Source organism: Manis javanica, chromosome 10, assembly GCF_040802235.1.
Source record: "Manis javanica isolate MJ-LG chromosome 10, MJ_LKY, whole genome shotgun sequence".
NCBI lineage: Eukaryota > Metazoa > Chordata > Mammalia > Pholidota > Manidae > Manis > Manis javanica.
Genome location: NC_133165.1, coordinates 109235035 through 109249993, shown reverse-complemented (window position 1 = coordinate 109249993; position 14959 = coordinate 109235035). Strand labels below are relative to the sequence as shown.

The window sequence follows — 14959 nt, the reverse complement described above, 5'->3', positions numbered from 1 at the left end:
ATCGAGGCCCAGCACCATTTGTAGCCACAGTCTGTTCTGACTCATCAGGGGTCCCCTGCCTGCCTCAGTTCTGGCCACTGGGCCCTGGGATTGGATGGAGAGGGCCTGGGTGATGCTTTCCCTGGGCTGGGCCTCCCTTCTTGGAAACTAAGCCTCCAGCTCTGGAAGTTGGTGGTTTCCACAGCTTCAGAGTAAGTTCGCTGAGGGTAAGGGCTGTGACTGTTCCTCTCACCTCTCCCACTGGGCATCACCCAAGCCCAGGCACCCAGGAAGTGCTCAGAAAAGGCTTGTTGAATGAATGGAAGGATGAACAAATGAATCAGTGAATGAATGAATCAGTGAATGAATATTGAAGACTCCCAACCACCTACCCGTCTCCCTTAAAGAGCAGGGTTGTTAGAGAGAAGGCTGCACTGCTTGGAGGGTGGTGGCGTCTTTCTTCTCTGCCCCACAACTCCTAATCATCCTTCAAAGCCCAGATCAAATGCCCCAACTCAAGGGCTGGGCATTACCCACAGCAGCAACACTTACTAGGCACTTACTATGGACGAATTCTAAGTACTTTCTCATTTAGTCCTTAAACTCAGTGAGATTGGTACTATTATTATGACCATATTACAGATGAAGAACCTGAGGCCCAGACAGGCTTTTGTGACTTGCTCAAGAGGGGAGTAGCAGAACTGGAATACGAACTGGACAGTCTGGCTCCGGAGTCTGTGCTCCTAACCCATATACTACAACAACAATAATATCCTAAGTAGAAAATAATAAGTTTATAAAAAAATACGACATACTAAGCTGCATCAATAAAATAAATAAAACAAGTACTAAATCCAAAAAGCAGTGGGAATGGCAGTAGTAACGGTGGTTACCATGATAAATATTACTAAAATAGCGTGCTGGTATAGTAGTGCTAGTGGCAGTAGTAGTGGCCAGGCGCTGTTCCAGGCAGTCCATGGCTACTGTGTCTTTAACCTCAGCTTGGCGAGGCAGGCACTGTCATTAATTAATTGTGACTCCTTGCCCCTGATGCTTTGCTCAGGTTTTGGCCATATGGGTCCTGATGCCCCCAACTACTCCTGCCCCCCTCCGCATGCTGTGCCAGGCCCTTGCCCCCAGACCACTCACCTGAGGGCCTGGACGAGGTTGAGGTTGGCAAACTCGTGGCAGTCCACAAAGGCCTGGAGGACTTTCAGATTGGTGGGATCCCTGGGGAGAGGGCAGAAGGGAGGATGGAACACACTTGGGGACTTGCTGGCACCACCTCCTGGAGGCGGTTGAGCTAGAGGGAGGCGGGCAGGGGAGAGACGTCCTCCTTCTGGATCCAGTCACCATCTGGTCTGTTCACACCTGTCTGACCCACATGACCACCCCCTACCCTGACGTGCACACCCACATCCTCCCCGCCACGGCTCACCAGCACGGTCCTCACCCGGGAGGGGTGCTGTGGCTTTGGAGCAGCCCTGAGTCAAATCCTTCCTCGGTCAGTTCCTGCCTGGGTGACCCCACTCAAACCCCTTGACCTCCTCAAGCCCCAGTGTCCTCATCTGTGAAATGGAGAGAAGCATGCCTACCCCCATCTCTTCCCTCTGTCCAGCTCTTCAGTCACGAAGTGCTGCCTTTCCAGCCCCCCTGCGTTCCTGTTTGCTCAGCAGACCATGTCCTCTGGGGAGCCTGGGAGAGGGGTCGCTCGCTCTCTGGCCCAGCTCTGCCCTTGTCCCTTAGAGTCTGCGTCCCACCCCACAGGGTGGTGGGTAGGTGTATGACACTGCCGACCCGGGATCTCACCAGCCTGCTGTTCCTTCAGTATGCTTTTACCCTGGGACCTTTGCACGTGCCGTTCTCTTTGTTTGGGAACGGCAGAAACCTCCATATCCTGCTTTATTTGTATTCCAAAGAATTTACAATTTTCTAACATATTTTGGGATCTGTTTTCCCCATTAGAATATACCTCCCTGGGGGCAAGAATTTTCTGTCTTCTTCACTGGTGTAAATCCAGGGCTTAGAACACTGCCTGGCACACAGTAGATACTAAAAAAATCTATTTGTTGAATAAATGAATGAAGAAAGGGAGGCAGGCTTTGGTTCAGAATCTGGAAGGGAGTGATCTGTTTAACGCCCTCAAGCCCAGTTATGACTTTCCTAACATAATTCACTCCTCACTCATCTGCAGACACACACACACACACACACACACACCCCTGTGCATACCTGCACACCCTCGTTCCCTGCCTCCCTGAGACCCCACCCCCCTTACCTCTCCCCCAGGTAGCTGCCGATGGCTGTCTTGTTGAGGCCCTCACCCTTGTACAGGAACTGGGCGATGTCCTGGACGTCAGCGCTCAGCAGCTTATGCTCAGTGAGATACTGGATGCCCTGGAGGTGGTACAGAGCCCATGAGCAGCCCCTGCACAGCAGCCGGCCTGGGAGGAGGAAGGGAGGGAGCCTCCATGGCCAGAGCCCTGGGACCTGGCATTTGGCACTGGCACAGCCTGTTCGGGGAAGTCGTGTCCCTCCTTAATAGAAGCTGCCTTTGTGAGGTAGTGAGTTCTCCATTCCTGGAGGCATGCAAAGAAAGATGAGCTCCTGCAATGAACCAGGTTCATGCCAGATGCTCCCCAGAGTCGGCTTCAGTCTGATGCTCTCTCATATGCTTCAATGATTCTATAAATTTATAATTTTAAGATTCAATGATTCAGTCATTCCTTTTGTCCCCTTAAAATTCATATCATTTTAAAACTGTGTTTCATTTTTTCTCACAATAATCTGTGTCCATTGTATAAAAATTAGAAAAAGAACAGCTGCATTGAAAAGAGGAAATTATCCAAGTCCCATCTCTTGGAGGTAGACAGTTTCCATTGTGATGCCTTTCCGGCCCTTCTATATGAAAGTGGGAGTGACCCCACCCACCCCGCTGAAACCTGCTCTTCTGATTGGATAATACCAGAAATACCTCTCCCCGCTACCCAGGCACTCAGAGTCTGCACTGCTAGGTGTAGGAGTTTGAGGGGTTGGTCCCGCTTTCCTGTGACGGTTCCTTTGTGTCCCCGTTCCTCCTGGAGAAGAGGTTGCTGGAAGGTGGGGGCAGATTGTGGGGGGGTCTAAGTGACAAGCAGAGGGTCATGGGGATCCTTCAGTGGCCCCTCCCAGGTGATCGGGGGGAGTGTGAGTTAGTGTGTGTGTTCTGTGTGCATGGAGGCAGGAGCCAGATTTCTGCCGCTGTCGGAGGTAACTGGGTGTGTGTGACACTGGGCCTGCGTTGGGGAAGAGAGGCAGCCTCCTAGGCCAGAGTAGTTCCCCACCTCCGCGTGTCAGTCTGTGGCTTCCTCCTGTCTCTGTTTCCGCGTAAAAGGGGCCTGCTGCCGCCTGCGGTAGGAGGTGGGGACTGGGGCTGCTCCACGGCCAGTGGGGGTGGGGTGGGGGATAGGAGTGGGGACAGTAGTCTCTGAGCTCTGGGCTCTGAGTGCCAGCGCTCCAGGACTGGCTTCCCCAGTCTGGTGGCTGGAAGACACTTCTGAAGACTGAGTCCCAGAATCTAAGGCCTCACTGCCCGAAGCCCTACTCGCACAGGAGGAAACCAGCCCAGAGCCCAGGCCCCTGGCTCCCTGCTCAGGCCTGGGGCTGCGGTACTGTGGCATGACTGAACCCCCAGCCATGACAGGCCGTAGGGGCATTGGTCAAGATGCTGAGCCCTGCTGGACCTCAGTTTCCTTATCTGTAAGGCGGCTGATTGTCAGTTACAGGGAACACGAGGACATTGTGCAGGCACCCAGCATGCAGCTCCCCCGGCCCCAAGACCCAGGACCCGACAGCTGCCCACCTTCACGGGATCCATGTTGAATTTCTTGCGCCCAATGCATAGCTCCTTCTCCTTCTGGGCCATCCGGCTGTGGACATGGAGATGTCAGCCTGGACTGCCCCAGGGCCCTGGACACCTCCCCCCAGTCAAGGATGCTCTCCTCAGCTAGAGCCGGGGTTCCCTGTGGGCCTCCATGTGGGGTTCCTAGGCATCAGCACCTCCTGGGAGAGCACAAGAAGGGAGGGTCTGGGCCCCTCCTAGAGCTACTGAACCAGACTCTCTCAAGGGGCCCAGCACTGGCATTTTAACCAGCTCTGGAGCCGTGGTCTAGGGGAGCCCAGAGTTGCCTCAGGGGGAGCATTTAGAAGGACTTGCACTTGGGAGGGGGGAAGCACAGGCTCTGGAGCCAGAATCCTGCGGTGAATCCTGCTCCCCCACTTGCTGGCTAAGCTACTTAGGGTGAGTCACTTCTCTCCGGGACCCAGTTTCCTCATCTGTATAGTTGGGGGTGACAGCACCCCCTGCCTCCTCCCATTGTTGAGACGTTGAAGCACTGAAGAGACCTGGTGGTAGGTGGTGCTCTGTAGATGTTCGATGGTTACTGTTGGGGCTGAAACAGGGAATCTGAAGACACAAGGTTATGCCTGTGTGCCTGTGCATTTGTGGGTAGGGCCTGGAAAGGTGGACGCCAGAGCATCGGAGACCTAAGGGGTGCCAGGGGCAGGGGTGATTTCCATGGACATGGAATGTTGGAGTCAGTGCCCCCGGGCCCCAGGGCATTATGTAGGCACCAACCTTCTTATTGCACAAGTGGGGAAACTGAGACCCAAAGAGAGGAGGGGACCAGACCTAGGGCACAGAGCTAGTGGGAGCCTTCCCATCGGCAGGGTGGGTGGATGACGGGGTGAGGAGGACCAGCCTTGGCCGTATCACAGGCCAGGCTGCAGGAGGCCCTTGGCTTTCTCATCCTTCCTGGGGGCTGAGTCTGTCTTCTCCCTGGCCCATCCCGGGATGCTCCTAGGCCAGCGATTGGTCAGGGGTGGGTCAAGTGGGTTGGGGGAGACTTTGAGTGTTGGGGGTGGGAAGATGGTTCTCTTTCAAGATGGGGTTGTCTGGAAGCAAGGACTGGACCGGGACACGGGATGGAGCCTCAGGGCCCCCCTGTTTCTATCTCACCATCACTGCCTCCTCCCCTGGGGCCCTAATCCCAATTTCATCAGGACCTGGGCCCAGTGTAGCCTTGCTCATTCATGCTCATTCATGGAGTAAGACATCTTCGGGAAGCCACCACGCAGCTTCCCAGGGTCCCCGGGCCAGGCCCCTCACCTCTCCTCTGCAATTTCAAAGCAGTCGATTTGGGCAAACACATCTGCGATCTCATCCTTCAGCTTCTGCGGGATGGGGGAGAACACAGGGAGGGGCAGTCAGGGGGAGGAGGCCGGGACAGAAAGGGTTTTACCACCTCTGCCCTCCCACGCAAGCACTCCTGCTCCCGGTGTGACTCCCAAAGTTCCCTTTCTTGAGCCGCCACTGAAGGACCCAGCTCCCTTCCCCAGAGGTCTCACACCCTCCAAATCCCAAGCCAAACCGAATGCCTCTGTTTCCCCAGTTCTCCATGCGCCCCTGTCTTGGGGAAGGCAGTCCCCAAGTCCCTGCCCTTCGCCCACTCGAGTTTTGGCCTCCTCCTTTCCCCCCTCTGCAGCTGTGGAGTCTCCTGCCCTCAAGCTAAGCCCACATCCATCAGCTGCCATTGTCCTGAAGCACAGCTTGGAGACTGTCCTGCCCCTGCTCAAACTCCTCTGTGGCTCCCTGCTGCCATCCCAGTCAGAAGGCACAAATTCCCACCCGATGATCAGGCCCCAGCTCCTTTCTTGCTTCCTCTGTCTATCCGTTTACTCTGTCATTTGCCCTTAACTGTCTGCCCACCATGTGCCAAGTACTATGGCTACACCAGGGTGTAAGACCATGCAGGCCCTCTTCTCAGGAACTTTGTGAGTCCCGTGGAATTTACAGAAGAGGACACAGGGAGTCTTGTCTGCTCCTGGGCACCTTCTGCAGGGCTGAGACAAGAAAGGCTTGTGGGGGAGTCAAGGAAAGCACCTCTCTGTGCCTCTGCTGCTGGGCAGCTGGGAAAAGACAGCAGCTCGTCCAGCACCCCCATGCAGGAGAGCAGCATGGGCATCTGAGACCCCAAAGGGCGCCGCAGCCCCCTCTCACCTCCCCTGAGATCTGTGGGAAGGGGGCGGCCCCGGGGGCTTGTTTGGGGACCTGGCAGCCTAGGGCCCGAGCTGATATCTTGAGCCCAGCCAGCTCCCACCATGTGACCTTGGCTGAGTCACCAAGTGGCTTCCCCACAGAGAAACGGAGGCTCACTCACAAGCATTAACTGCGTGCTGACTCTGTTTTAACTGTTGGGCTCGGGAGACAGCGGTGGACAACATGAGCGGGTGGGGAGGTGTGTGCGTATGCGTGTTTGCCTGTGGGTGTGTGTGCTTTGATGATGTGTCAGCCTGAGCATGTGTGTGGACATGAGCGTGTGTACTTGTGAGTGTGAGTGTGTGAATGTGCACACACCTGGATGTCCTCCAGAAGCTGCTTCCGGTGCCATTTGATCTGCTGCAGCTCCTCGGCCTCGCTGCTGCTCAGCTCCCCTGGGTCTGGAGAGAGAACCAGTGGTTACTGATTCGCCGCCCTCCCCTCCATCACTCGGCTCCAGCCACACCGGATAGCTCTCACTTCCCCAGGGCCCTCTTCCCTCCAGCAACCTTGCTTGCTGGCCCTTTTCACTCGGGCCTTGGCTCAGATGTCACCTCCTCCAAGAAGCCTTCCCTGACCACCCTGTCTAAAACACAGTCCCTCCCAACTGCCTACCCAGCTTTATGTTTCTTCTGTCCTTCTGGCTACAGACTAATGAAATCCTCTTGTTTATTTGCATCATTTCTGTTCTATTCATTACACTCTCAGTTCTGTGAGAGCAGGAACTTCAACAGTTTTGCTCACAGCTGCATCCTCAGCACCCAGAAAGAGCCTGACACCCAGCAGGTACTCCATAAAATACTTGCTGAAGACATTCATCCTTCCCTGGAACTTTAATTTACTCCTTCACCAGGTCATATGGCTATCATTTATTCACTTATTTAGTTGCACAACCAAGAAGTGGTGGATCATTTTGCCTGGCATCCCATTGGTCAGATGTAGTCACATGGCAGCACCTAGCTGCAAGGGAGGTTGGGAAATGAGCCGTTAGTAGGTGATCCTGATAGCCTCACTATGTAAGATGGGGAGACTGGATTTTGGTGGATATTTCACAGACCCAGACACTGAGGCTAGGGAGGTGAGGTGGCCTAACCAGGGTCCCACAGGGACAAATTGCTGAGCAAGGGCAGACTTAGATTGGTCTGATTACAAAGCCTGGGTTCTTTCCTCAGTGCCTGTAAACGAGTTAAAGGAGATACACACGTGCTGGTGTTCTGGGCAAGGTGCTATGACGATCCCTATTCCCCGGGGCCCACTTTTACCCCTCACTGTGCTTCCTGTTCCACCCACAGCACAGTCCTGGACAGCACAGCTCCATGGACTACTTACTACTTAGAGGGAAGCGTCCTCCTCCTGGTCCCAGGGTCCCCACAGTTTCCCTGGCCTCTCCAGCCAGCCTTTCGCCACCATCCTCAACAAGAGCCTGCCAGTCCAGCCTGCCAGCTGCTCACTGCCTTCGAATTGTCTAGCTGTCATTCGTCCTTCCCCACCTTTGCCTATGCAGTTCCTCCACCCTGGGGCGCCTCCTCCTGTCTGCCTGTCCAGATCCTCCCTGACTCTCAAGTCCTTGCTTCAGGAGGTGTCTGATCACATTTCTTATAGGTTTTGCAAGGACAGACATTACCTCTCCTAAATGAAAGCAGAGAGAATGTCAAGGCTCCCTTTCCCTCCTTCCCTCTCCCATTGACTGAGCAGCCGCCAAAGGCTTTGAGATGGAAGCTGAGCTGGCGGGGTGCCAAGCCACAAGGAGCCTGGGTCCTGGGCAGCTGCATGGAGAAGAGCCATCACATTCACTTCCATCAGCTACCCACCTGGACTTCTCAATGAGACAGACATATGTTTTGAGAATGTCTCCATCACTGTTATTCTGAGTCTGTTTTACACAACAGTCAAACCTGAAACTTAACTAATAGAGTCTCCTTATCTGTGAAACATGAGCCAAGGGTGGTTGTCAGGATAAAAAGAGCTGAATTTAGTCAAACACCCAGCAAGTTTCTGACATACAGTCAACAAGGGTCCAACACATGTATGACGGATGCTATGTTGTGCCATCCAGCTCTCCCCTTCGGGACCAGGGCACCCATTCTCTCCGCCACTGGTGGTGGTGCTGAGGATGGCCTGCTGCTGGCTCATGGCTGGGTCCCTTCCTAGGCATGTACCTCAGCCTCGTGGGTCTGCCTCACCCAAGGGTCTGTCCCTGCCAGAGGGAAGCCACTGCATAAAAAGCCAAGACCCTTTGCCTAATCTCTGGACCCGAGCCAGTTTTCCCACCCAGACCCTACTGACTCAAGAAGAGGCCAGGTCTCCAGACATAAGGGTCCTGCAACCCTGTGGCGTTTGCATATGGTAACGATTCCCCTGGTCAAGCAGTCAAGGTGGGCCTGTTTAGTCCTAAAGTCAAGTGATTCCAACAATAGTCCTTTGTAAGTGGTTCAGCCTGGAACAGAGGTGAGCAGCACTAGAAGCTCTAGTAAGCCCCAGAGGCAAGGGGCCCAGACCCCCATATCTTCAACCACTGTTGTACCAGGACCCTTAGCTCACGCCATGTCTGCATGGGTAGTTCCCTTGTGACCTATGACCATCCTCCTAGGGACCAGCTACGGAGTTTCCTTTTCTGTCCCCCAAATTCTGAGCTCTGCAGGTCTAGAGAGCCTGTTTTCCAGAAGGGTTGGGGAGAGGCAGCACTTATACCACAGGATGAAGCAAGAGTCTCATTAACCTTGAAGCTCAAAAACATCTCCTCCAGGCCAGCAGCTCCATATAAATCATGTCATTTAATCCTCACAACTCCTTAACTGGATCTTTTTCAGTTTAAGATATGGAGGCTCAGAGAGGTAAAGTGACTTGCCCCAGGTCACACAACCGGGAAGCAGAAGTGCTAGGATCAGAATCCCGGTTTGCCAGTGCCCAAGCCTCTGTCCCAGGAGAGGTGGACTCTGTGTGCTGTTGGAGACATGCAGCTATGGAAGGCAGGAGGGGCGTCTACAGGAAGACATGAGCAGAGACATATGACATAGCTGCATAGGCAGAACTAGAGGCTGGGACCCGGAACCCCTGTCAGAAGCGGGAGGAAGACTGAGTTCCGTGGTGGAAAAACCAAATCACCTCTTGTTGACTCTGGGGTAAAAGATCAGCCTTTTTATTTTGTTTGTTGCCTTCCATTGTTTCCCTATTGGCAAGGGCTTGTGTCCCGAAGGCCTGCTTCTGGCCTTGGGCCCACCTGCTGGCGGAGGCCACGGGGATTCCAGAAGGGCTGCCTGTCTGAAAGAGGCCACAGAATTTAGTGTTTCTATGGATCATCTCCAGTGTGGATGGTCAGGGGTGGGTGAAGGGACTCCCATGGCCCAGTCCTGGGCCAGCTTCTCCTCTCTCTTCCTGTGGTTTCCTCTCTGCTCATAGGCCAAGGAACCACATGTGCACCCTCAGCCCCACCCCTGCCCTGGGCTTTAGGCCCTCTATCCCCCTGTGCACTGGCCATCAGCTCTCGTCATTGCCACCAAAATGGAACTCCTAGAATTTCCCTTCAAACTGGCACTCTGCCTGAGTTAGTGGGCTCTGGGAAGGGCCACCAGATGCCCTGCCTGGGGTCCCAGGAGGCACTGTGGCATGCACTTCTCTCGCCCCTGTGTCCTTTCCATCACCAAGCCTTGGCCATCTGCTTTTGGCTTCTGCAGCCCCACCCTCTCCCAGACCATGGGCTCTTCTCTGGATGGCTGCAGGGCCACCTGATATTGCTCTGCCTCTGCTCTGTCCCTCCATTCCGGTCTCCCTTGGCATCCTGTCATCCTGGGTGCCAGTCCTCATGTCACTCTGCACCCTCCCTTGCCCCAGGTTGAGGACTCACACACGCCCTTCATCTGTTCCCATGTGCTCTTTCCTTCCACAGGCCTTCGTGCATGCTGTTCCCTATGTCTGGAGTGTTCTTCCCTCTCCTCTCTGCCTAGTAGTTCTTCCCCATCCTCTCGCTCTCCTCTCAGGTGCCCTCCTGGGCTCCATCTGGGCACCATCCTCTGCCTCACCTCCTTCCCTTCCCTGTAGCAGTCCTGGGATCTGCGTGAGCAGCTCTGGGATCTTGCTTACTAACAAGCCAACCCTTTGGCTAAGCAAGCTATGCTGATGGAGTGCTTACTACATGCCTGGCTCTGTGCTCCAGACTCTGTCCACTGTCATTTGACCCCAGTGACAGCTCTGGAGGACGTATTTCTCTATAGCTGAGGCATCTGAAGCTCAGAGAGGTTAAGTGGCCTGCTCAAGGTGACACAGCTGGAAGGTAGTGGAGCTGGGATTCACATCTGGGCCCATCCGGGGCTCTGAGGACACAACCCTGATGTTGGCCTTCTGAAGCCAGGTATCTCCATGCACATCATCAAAACCTCACCAGATGATAATCCTGGGTGTCCTGGCACGGGAATGCTGATCATGGCTACATGTTTGCGAATGAAGACAAGATGCAGGATGATGCCTATAGTCTGAGCCCCTTTCCCTAGTCAGGTAAGAAATAAAACATAGCCAATACTGTAGAGATGGGAAAACTGAGGCACAAGAATGAATGGAAACTATTTTCCAGGGGAGTGGAATGATGTGGGACAGTGAGGGGGCTGTTTGCGTTTTTTCTTTATTCTGAGCCTCTGAGTGGTGCAACAGGTGCTTTAATGAGCCCTTGCGGTCCACTGTCTTCCTCTGTCAGGATCTTGACCCCAACTGGTGGCAAGTGGACAAGTGCGCCTGAACGCACAGGACGGTGCTGACGGTCCCTGGACTGCTGCATCACCATGTGGTGCACAGTGGCCTCCTGACCCTTCACCCAATAGGGGATTTCAGAGCTGGGGACACTGAGGCTCAGGGAGCATAACTAGGGCACAGCCTGAGAGTGGCCACTTCCGATTCCAAGCCTGGTGATGGTGATGTTTCAGGCACTGGTGAGGCTTGTGGGAGACGAATTTTAATAATAATGACAATAATACTAAAACACAAAAACTAGTGGAATGGTAATGACAGCCACCGCCACAGGCTCTGTTCACCCCTCACTTGGTTATGTGCTTTCCTCACCTCCCTTGCAAAGGCTGCCTTTGGAATACCCACCCCACCCAAGCCGCGGCTGTGGCTACCCTCGGCACTCTGTGCCCGGGCCAGCTGCGTGTGCCCTGGTGCTGCCCCAACCGGCTCCCCAGCTCCTCTCCACTTCCCCTTTGTCCTTCCTCTTTCCCATCATATTTTTAGAAATCTTTCTGCTTGCAGCCCTGCTCCCAGGACAGCTGGCCTCGCTTCCTCTTTCCAGGGCAGGAGGAGGGTGCTATCCTGGGGCCCGGAGGGGCACTGGGGCAGGAGAAGGTGTCCTGCAGAGCTGCTCCCGCCCCAGCCCCCAAGATCCTGCAGGCTCATTAAGCATATGGTGTGGCTTCCTCCCCCCGGCCCAGCTGCCTCTATTTTTAACAGCACCCATCCTCACTGCAACAGCCCAGGGCTCTCTTTGGTCATGTTGGGGCTTTGCTGTCTTGACCTCTCACCTTCCCAGCAGGCTGTGGGAAGGGGGCCTGACCTATTTCTGTGTGTTACAAACCCATGGCTGGAGGAGGGGAGGCAGCCCTTAGGGGACCTTTGTCACCATCCTGTCCATTATACAGGTGGGAAGACTGAGGCCCACAGAAGGAAGTGGTCCATCATGACCATGGCAGGCTGGTGCAGAGCCAGGACCTGAGCTAGGTCGGGCTGACTCCAAATCCCTGTCATTCCCCACTTCCCCACGTCAGGTGGGATGATGACGCCCATGTAGATGATAAATCCAAGCTTAGAGAGGGGAACTCACCCAGCTGCGGAGGAGCGATAAGATGCAGTCTGGGTAACAGAGGAGTGACCTACCCTCCCTCCTTCCCTATGCCTCCTCCAGCAGGAAGTCTTCTCAGATATGTGTCATTCCCTCCCCCCCAGAGTCGCATCTTCCTACGCTCCAGGTCTGTGCCCGTGTGCACATCTGCCCTGGGTCACTGTCCTGCAGCATCTCTCTCCCCCTCCCCAACATCCCAGACCACTAGCTCCCCCAGGGCTGGGCCCTTCGCTGGGCCACTGCTGTCCCCAGCACTGCACGTCACAGATCCCGCGCACTGAAGGACTGTTTATAAAATGCATGAATTCATTAATCAGTCGATTAATTAATTCATAGATGAACCAATCTATGGAGATCTCAAGTCTCCCAACAGACTGCCTGAGTAGACTCCCTTCAATCTGTTTCCTCCCAGAGCAGTGGAAAGCAGAGCGCTGACTCCCCTCTGGCCCTGCCCCCGACAGCGCCCCATTTAGCTCTGTCCCCTCTCACGTTCTTCTCCCTGTCCTGGCCGCCTGACTGTGGGCCATCAGTGCTCCCCGGCCCTCCTCTGTGAGGCTCAGGTTCTTCATTACAGGGATGACCAGCCCGTTCAACAGAACGTCAGTGTGTGAAGCCCATGGAAAGGCAGGGTGTGTGTGTGTGTGTGTGTGTGTGTGTCCCGTGGAAAGGTAGTGTGTGTGTGTGTGTGTTTGTGTGTGTGTGTCCCGTGGAAAGGTAGGGTGTGTGTGTGTGTGTGTGTGTGTGTGTGTGTGTCCCGTGGAAAGGCAGGGTGTGTGTGTGTGTGTGTGTGTGTGTGTCCCGTGGAAAGGCAGGGTGTGTGTGTGTGTGTGTGTGTGTGTGTGTGTGTGTGTGTGCATGTGTGTGTGTGTGTGTGGCAGGGGGCGTTGCTCCACTGTCCCAAAGCATCTGAGGAACCTCGAGCAGGTCTAGTTGCCCACCCCAAAAAGGTGCTCACAGTCCCTTCAGTCTGTGAGCCACCTGCCCCCTAAAAGCCCCCAGGAGGAGCAGGGGGTCAAGGAGAGCTCTGGACAGGGACCCAGGAGGAGGAGCCCCACCTGCCTCTGCAAGATGGCTTCTCCCTCTTGGCCTCTCACTGCGTCTGTAAACAGGCTGCAAAAAGCATGGGTGGTTCTCGGTAACCCCAGTGCCTGTGGGGCAGGGCAGGCCCAGTGGGGGGGATCAGGCTGCTCCGGGTTAGGTTTTGCTTGAAGAAAGGGTTCTGTTGCTAACAGGGTTGACATTATCCGGACCTGGGCACTGGACAGCTCCCGACAGCCCTTGTCCTCTGGAATTCCAGGCAATGCTGGGGGCATTCCAAGAGGCAGGGCCCAAAGACCCAGCCCTTCTTTGCCTCCTAGAAACAGTGCAGTCCTGTTCTTTCCCCGACCAGCTGTGCAGACTCCCTCAGAATCCTGCTTACTGGGGAGGGTCTCCACCATGGTCCTCTCCTACTCACTCCTCGTCCCCTCCACTGGCTCTAGGTGGTGTCTCCAGCCTCCCCAAAGGCCACCCTCACCCCTCGAAGGCTAAACAGGGGCTTCAGGCCCTGGTGCCACCCAGACAGGTCTTACTGTCACCAACACCATCATCTACACAAGCAACCTTTCCGTGTCTTACCTCTGGGCCTTTGCACTGGCTGTTCCTCCTGGAATATTCCTTCCCCAGAGACCCACATGGATCATCCTGCCTGTCACCGCCTGACATATCACCTTAATATATTTACTGTCTGTCTCCTCCATAGAGCGTAGGCTCCCGAAGGTAGAGGCAGATCCTGCTTTGTTCACTGTACACTCTGCACTTGGAACGCAGGTTGGCACCTAGCCTGAGCTCATAATTTGTTGCGTGCTTCTGCATTTTCCACCTGTGTTAAATCTATTTACACACCGATTCCTTGCAGGATCCTGTGAGGCTGGCACTATTATCCCCATTTTATAGAAGAGGAAAACCAAGGCCCAGAGAGGTTGGCTCCAGGTGCTTACCTGGGTGGCACAAGTCCATTCTGAAGCCCTGGGGAAGGGTGGCCTATCCACCCGTTGCCTGCGGACCCAGCTGCTGCTCAGGCTGACGGGCAGGGATGTGTCACTCACTTCAGCTAAAACATGCTCCTTCCGGCTTGCCCCACCCATCCCCGTGTGGGGAGGAAGTCCTGTCCCACCAAGGTTTGGTGGGTAGGCTCCTAACGAAGCAGCACTTCCTAAAAACCAGCAGAATTTCTTGTAGCAGGGACTTCTTTGCATTTTGGGTGTGAGCAAGGCAGGGATAGAGGCACAAGAGACAGAGGAAGGAGTAGGGGGAAAAGAGAAAGACAGTGAGACGGAGAGAAACACGCATGCACACACGGGCACACAGTGGAGATGGCCGCTGGAGGACAGAATCTGCTCCAGGGAAAAATGGGCACTTACGCAGCATCCTCCCCAGATATGAGCTGAGTGTCCCTCAACTTGGACAGCCCACGGTGGACCCCATAGATTCCACCCATAAGCTCTCTTTTATAATGTCTCCCTTGAGAAAAGAAAATTTGATTCAGTGCTAGGAAGGGTTTTGCTTCCTTTCAATGAAATGTCTGGCTTTTTCCTGTCTAGTAACTGGGAAACATGTTCAGTTTCTCTTTTCCCTTGAGCTGCTAGGAAACTCATGTAAAATCTGAAGCTCCTTTGCAGCTGTTCTATCGTAGCCTATGGACTCTGGGGCCAGACTCAGCTGTGTGACTCTCAGCAATGCCACTCAGGACCTGTATGAAGCTGGACAAGTCACTTATTGCAATGAGCCTCTGTTTGCTTACCTATAAAAGGGGAATAATCCACTTGCTTCAAGGTTATGGAAAGATGGAGGGAGATAATGTGCGTAATGTGTGTAGATGCTAGGGACATAACAGGCACTCAATAAACTCTTTCTTCTTTCCCTGTTTTAATTTTCTTCTTTGGCTAAAATGCACAAGTTTATTGCTTATGCCTTTTTAGGTGGGTTGACTCCTTTGTGGAAAAAAAATACGGTGTAAAGAAATAGCTATAAAAGAAATGCTCATTCCTTGAAACTTGTGGCATTTATTAGTTTATTCCTCTGTTTCCATCTAATGGTGT

At 54.2% G+C, this 14959-nt stretch overlaps 1 protein-coding gene across 6 annotated transcripts in view; it reads right to left on the bottom strand.

Moving 5' to 3' along the window:
- CYTH4 (cytohesin 4) overlaps window positions 1–13997 on the bottom strand; it is a 34375-nt gene extending 20378 nt beyond the window's left edge. For 5 of the 6 annotated variants that reach the window (XM_037007023.2, XM_017653048.3, XM_017653049.3 and 2 more), the window contains exons 1-6: window positions 13859–13997; window positions 6374–6456; window positions 5126–5190; window positions 3821–3887; window positions 2258–2376; window positions 1129–1209 (exon numbers count right to left, since the gene is read on the bottom strand). In XM_037007023.2, coding sequence (XP_036862918.1) covers window positions 1129–1209; window positions 2258–2376; window positions 3821–3887; window positions 5126–5190; window positions 6374–6456; window positions 13859–13877 — 434 coding nt within the window. In that variant the 5' untranslated portion in view covers window positions 13878–13997. Of the gene's footprint in view, window positions 1–1128; window positions 1210–2257; window positions 2424–3820; window positions 3888–5125; window positions 5191–6373; window positions 6457–13858 lie in introns of those variants that run through there. The other variant, XM_017653047.3, reaches the window with a different exon arrangement.
- Window positions 13998–14959: the final 962 nt, after the last annotated feature.